The sequence below is a fragment of the Caenorhabditis briggsae genome (genome assembly GCF_000004555.2).
Source record: "Caenorhabditis briggsae complete genome, chrII, whole genome shotgun sequence".
NCBI classification, from domain to species: domain Eukaryota; kingdom Metazoa; phylum Nematoda; class Chromadorea; order Rhabditida; family Rhabditidae; genus Caenorhabditis; species Caenorhabditis briggsae.
This window is the reverse complement of record NC_013486.2, coordinates 14,169,304-14,175,222: the sequence shown is the minus strand read 5'-3', so window position 1 is coordinate 14,175,222 and position 5,919 is coordinate 14,169,304. Positions and strand designations below refer to the sequence as shown.

General features: G+C 35.6%; 1 protein-coding gene across 1 annotated transcript; it reads right to left on the bottom strand.

The window, feature by feature from the left end:
* Positions 1 to 457: 457 nt before the first annotated feature.
* CBG07917 lies at positions 458 to 5,591 on the bottom strand (the record flags this gene model as incomplete). The annotated part of the gene is made up of 6 exons (XM_002631880.1): positions 458 to 466; positions 496 to 564; positions 1,272 to 1,419; positions 2,467 to 3,308; positions 3,972 to 4,137; positions 5,497 to 5,591. The coding sequence occupies 6 exons, from the start codon at positions 5,589 to 5,591 to the stop codon at positions 458 to 460; spliced, it is 1,329 nt and encodes a 442-aa protein (XP_002631926.1).
* Between the last annotated feature and the right edge of the window lie 328 nt (positions 5,592 to 5,919).

Here is a 5,919-nt window from a genome sequence, read left to right as displayed (position 1 = left end):
GTTTCCAATAAAAATAATTTGTATATATAAAAAAAGTTTTATCAAGAAAAAAATCACTAATTTAAGCAAAAATGCAAGCGCGCCCCATGGCTAACAGCGTTCCAATTTGGGACAGTTCGACTCCGACACAGTTCGAATTTCCCACAGTTCGATTCTGCTCTTGTTCTGTTTTGACACATGTTCGATTTTAGGTCTGTTCGATTTTGGAAGCGTTCGAATTCGTCGTACCCCCCAGTTTTTACGGTAGCTAAGAAATTCGAATTTTCGAATATTCAAAAAATCCGAAAATCTGAAAAAAAATAGTCCAAAAATCATTATAAAAAAGTTCAAAAACCTGAAAAATCGCCCAAAAAAACCGCTCAAAACTCTGAAAAAGCCGTTTTCTAGCCTAATTGTTCCCGAATTTTTCACTGAAAGGAAGCATTTTTTTCTTGTTTTTTTTCTATCGTTTTTCCTCCTAATTATCCTGAAAATCAATAAAAAAAATAAACTAACAGGCTGATAACGTCCTGGCTGATAAATCGCCGATCCTCCATCATCTTTCGTCGACATTTCCTCGTCTTTCTGGAAAAAAAGGTTTAAAAATAGACAAAAAACGCTGAAAAATTCATAGAAAAAAGTATTCTGAGATTCTAAGATTCTGAGATTTTGAAATTCTGAGATTCTGAGATTCTGAGATTATGAGATTATGAGATTCTGAGATGCTAAGATTCTGAGATTCTGAGATTTTGAGATTCTAAGATTCTGAGATTCTGAGATTTTGAGAATTTGAAATTCTGAGATTCTGATATTCTGAAGTTCTGAGATTCTAAGATTCTGAGATTTTGAGATACTGAAATTCTGAGATTCTAAGATTCTGAGATTCTGAGATTCTGGGATTTTGAAATTCTGAAATTCTGAGATTCTAAGATTCTGATATTCTGAAGTTCTGAGATTCTAAGATTCTGAGATTTTGAGATTCTGAAATTCTGAGATTCTAAGATTCTGATATTCTGAAGTTCTGAGATTCTAAGATTCTGAGATTTTGAGATACTGAAATTCTGAGATTCTGAGATTCTGAGAAAATTCAGAAATATCGAATTTCAGAAATTTTCGAAATCTAGCAATTTCAGAATTCAAAAATTCTCAAATGTTTCGAATTTCTGAATTTCTAACTATTCGAATTTTTCAGGTTTCGAATTTCTTAATTCGAAAATTTTGAATATTCTGAAAATGTCTAAAAATTCGATTTTCGAAATTTTCTTTTTTTTTAGAAATCCTCCAAATCTCACCTTCTTTCTCTGTGCTTCTGCTCGATTCTCCTCCAAAAACTCGCTTGGCACATTATCATAATCATCCAAAATCGCCGTCTCCTTCATACCGTAACCCGAAGGACTACGGTATCCATTGACTCCCATTGGCACTTCTTCGTACAAGTGTCTGAATATGAGAAACATCGTTTTGACTGAAAATTCGCTAAGATCGGGGCAATTTTATAGACTTTTTCCTGAGGAAAATGATGTCATATTTATCAAAACTTCAGAGTAAAAGTATGGGAAAAAAAGGGTCGAAAAATGTAGAAAAACATTCCTAAAAGTAGTAAATAACCATCAAATTTTCGATGTTTTGTTTTCTTTTTTTTTGAATTTTGAATTTTGAATTTCTGAGAAAAATGTGATATTTACTTTCAAGATTATTAGAATTTTCAAATCTCAGAATTTTTGCAGTTCTGAATTTCTGAATTTCAAAAACATAGAATTTTCGGATTTATGAATTTCTGATTTTTTGAATTTCTGAATTTCTCGAATTTCCAAATTTTCTCATGTTCTGAAAGCTGTGATATTCTTAATATATCCAAAATGCATCAGAATTTCTGAATTTCTGAATTTCTGAATCTTTCAGAATCCTTTGGAATATTTTAGAATCCCAGAAACCTCAAATTTTCAAAAAATCCCAACATCTCAGAATGTCGAATTCTCAGGATCCTCTAGAGTTTCAGAATTTCAAAATCTTCCAGAATCCATGAAATTTTCAAAATCTCAAGTCTCCAAAATTTCAAGAAATTTTCAGTTTTTCAAAATTTCAGAAAATTTTCTAGAATCCTTCAGAATCTCAAAATTTTGAATTTTTTTTAAATATTAAAAATCTCAGGAGTTCAGAGTCTTGATTTCGCAAAATTCCAAAATTGCCAAAAATTCTCCAGAATCTTTTGAAATCCTTCAGAATCTCAAAAACCTCAAATTCTGAAATTTTCAGAAAAAAAAGAATCTCAGAATTTAATCATAATCCTCCAGAAGCTTAATTAGAATCCTTCAGGTTCTCGAAATCTCATAATTTCCGGATTTCTGAATTCTCTCGAAATCCAGATTCTTCAAAAAATTCTTCAGAATCTTTTAGAATTGTTTAGAATCTCAAATTTTCGAAATTTCAGAAATCTCAGAATCTCAGAATCCTTCTTTTTTCATTATTAATAATTCAAATACTCACCGACTAGTATTCCCAATATTCCCTCCTCCTCCAACACCAGCTTCACTTCCAAACCTCGGCCTTCCCGTCATCTGATGTCCCGTCGTCGTCGTAAAACTCGGCGAGTGTCTTGGAGCTCCAGCGCCACGTGGATATCCAGAATTCTGTGGCGTCCCAGCTGCACTGCCGCCACGTGGATTGTGGTGTCTCTCCTTCCAATCGTCAACATAAAACTGTGGATATGTGACATTCAGCCGCGGATCCAGCTCATATTCATTCGAGTGTTGTCGCACTGATCCTCGTGTGGTGGGGGGACCTCGGGTACTGTAGATCGGTTGCTCATGGCTTCGTTCGTAGGCTCCAACCACCGAGTAGTCCTTCGGAGGATCCCTAGGTCCTCTGCTCGGCTCTCCAGTTCGTCTAGTATAAACTATATTTGCCGATGGATCGTATCCTCCAGCAGTCATCCTTGACCCAGAATCCTGAAGGCGTGTGACTCCAGAAGACGTCGATTGTGTCCTTTGATTGCCTTTGGGGGCAAAAAGAGCATCAATATTCGCCGCGGAGCTTGCTCGTGGACCCGGTCGAAAATCCTCCTGTGCTCTTGGAGCCCATTGACTTCCAGCCACCTCGGATTGTGCTCTAAATGCTGAAGGAGACGCCGACGACCCCACAGAGTAGTCATAGGACGATGACATTGGAGCCATGATTACAGTTCCAGAAGACGTTGCTGATGATGGAGACCGGATTTGATGATGGATTACTGTAGATTGGTGAGAGGGTCTCGAATGCTGTTGTTCTCGAGACGATGGACGATGCGGGTAGGGAGAGGAAGAAGACGTCGAGAGGTGATGACGTCGTTCCTGTAGTACACCATATTTGACGACAAAATGCACAAATTTACAAGATTCTGGGTAATACGGTAGATTCGACGCCAAAGTGCACAGAAATTGAAATTTTTGGCTCATACGCCAGGGTTGACGACAAAATGCACAGAAATTGCAACTTTCGAGTAATACATCAGAACTGACGACGAAATGCACAGATTTTTGAATTTTTGGGTAATGCGTCAGAATTGACGACAAAATGCAGATTTGTGAATTTTCTGGTAATACATTGAAGTTGACGACAAAATGCACAGATGTTTGAATTTTTGGCTAATACATCAGAATTGACGGCAGAATGCATCGAATTTTGAATTTTTGGCTAATACGTCAGAATTTACGACAAAGTGCACAGATTTTTGTATTGTTTGAGTAATACGATAGATTCGACGACAAAATGCACAGATTTTCGAATTTTCGAAAATTCCGCTGAAAAAACGACCAAAATTGGCTGAAAATGGCTCCAAAATGATCACAAAATTTAGCTGAAACTAGCCTAAAATTCAGTTTTTGACTTTTTTTTCCATTTTGAGTCGATTTCCTCGATTTTTAGCCATTTTTGCCGTTAATTTACGCAATTAATTTTCAGCCACTTTCAGCCGATTTTTTTAATTCTCAAAATTTCCCAAAAAAAACACCTACCGTATGCACTCTCTCATACAGTACATCATCTCCTCCACCACCACCTGCTCCTCGATCCGACGACCCTGATGCTTTTCGCAGTCCCATTTTGTAGTCTTTGTAGTCTTTTGCACTGCTCGCTGCTGCTGAAATTCCAACAATTCCATCGGCGTTGGGTGGTGTGCCGCTGCAAAAAATGTGAATTTCAAGTATCTCAAAAATTCAGAAAAACTCAAAATTTCACCTAGAAAATCTCTTAAAAGTAGCTAAAAACACCCAAAAATCGCTGAATTTGCATACAATTTTTTGAACAAATTTCAACAATTTTCAGCTTAAAATCTCCCAAATTTTGCTCAAAAAACCCCCAGATTTTTAGCTTCAAAATCGTTTGAATTTCACTAAAAATCAGGGGAAAAAACCAGCCAAAAACCCGAAAAATCGCTAAATTTTTCTATAATTTCTAAATCATTTTCAGCGATTTTCCAGGCGATTTTCAGCTCAAAATCTCTCAAATTTCGTTTTTCAAAAAAGCGAAAAAGGACAAAAAAAGAGAATGGCATTTATTATTCGTGTGTACCGAGCAGCCGTATCGAGCATTCATTCATTTGGCAGAGAAAACGAAATTCGATATATATATTCGCGTTTTCTGTTTATTTATTTATTTATTCTTTTTAGTTTTGAGTCTGCTCAGCAGGACTTCTGAAAAAGTTGTCTAGAACCATCTGGGACCTCGAAAATCAATTTTTCAGCTTTTTTCCAGCTAAAAAATGTCCATTTTGAGCTCAAAACTACCAAAAAATGACCAATTTGAGGGCAAAACCCACAATTTTTAGGGCAAGAATGACGATTTTAGAGGCAAAATGGAGGAATCTCTAAGGTCGAAAATTCTTTTTTTAGAGCTAAAAATGACAATTTCAAAGTCAAAAAGCAATTTTTCTGGTGTCTCTGGTGTCTTTAAGCCTTAAAATCGTCTTAAAATCGTCTCTACCCTTTCTGGCCTAGTTTTTTTTCCCAAATTTGGTTTTCTAGACCACCGGACTACAAGGGAAAGTGTTCGATTTTTGGCTCATTTTCCTGCGATTTCGGACAAATTTTTCATGATTTCTGATTCCTTTTTTCCACCAAAATCGTTTTTTTCCGGCTAAAAATGGTCATTTTAAAGTCAAAATCGTTTTTAAAAGTCAATTTTAACAGTCCAAAATCACATTTCACTCATTTTTAGGTAATTTTCTGCCTTTTTCAGGGAATTCTGGATCAAATTTTCTTCCAATTTTTTGAGATTTTTGTTTTAATTTTGCTATTTTTGCGAACCAATTTCAATGAGTTTCGGGTCATTTTAACCCTTTTTTTTCATTAATTTTTGGCTTATTTTCGTGCTTTTCACCTTTTTTTTTCACTATTTTCAAAAATCAAAAACTCACAAATTCGATTTTTGGCTCATTTTTCGGCATTTTTCACTTCTTTAGGGTCAATTTCTATGATTTTTAAGGTCATTTTGGGTCATTTTTCAGCGATTTTTCTCAGTTTTCCAAATTCAAAAACTCACAAATTCGATTGTGCATCATAATAAACGGTATTCGTTCGATCCCTCTGCTGTTGTGGTGGCGGTTGAGGTGGTTTATGGTGTCGCTGCTCATTCATTCTTCAAATTCATTGAGAAGAGGGGGGCGCGATTCGAGAATTTTCTGGAAAAATCGAAAAAAAAATTGGATTTTCAGGTTTTTATAAAAGTTGCAAAAAAAGAGGAAAATGCGAAAAAGAAGAGCTAAAAATGAGCCAAAAATCATGAAGATTGGTCTGAAATTGGCGAAAAATGACTGAAAAATAGACAATTCGCTTTTAAAGAACAAAAATCGAGAATTTTCATTTGGTGGCCTAGAAAACCGAGTTTGAAGAACACCTAGGCCACCAAGACTAAATTGCAATTTGAGAATAAAAATGAAAGAAAACTGATGAGATAAGCCCAGAT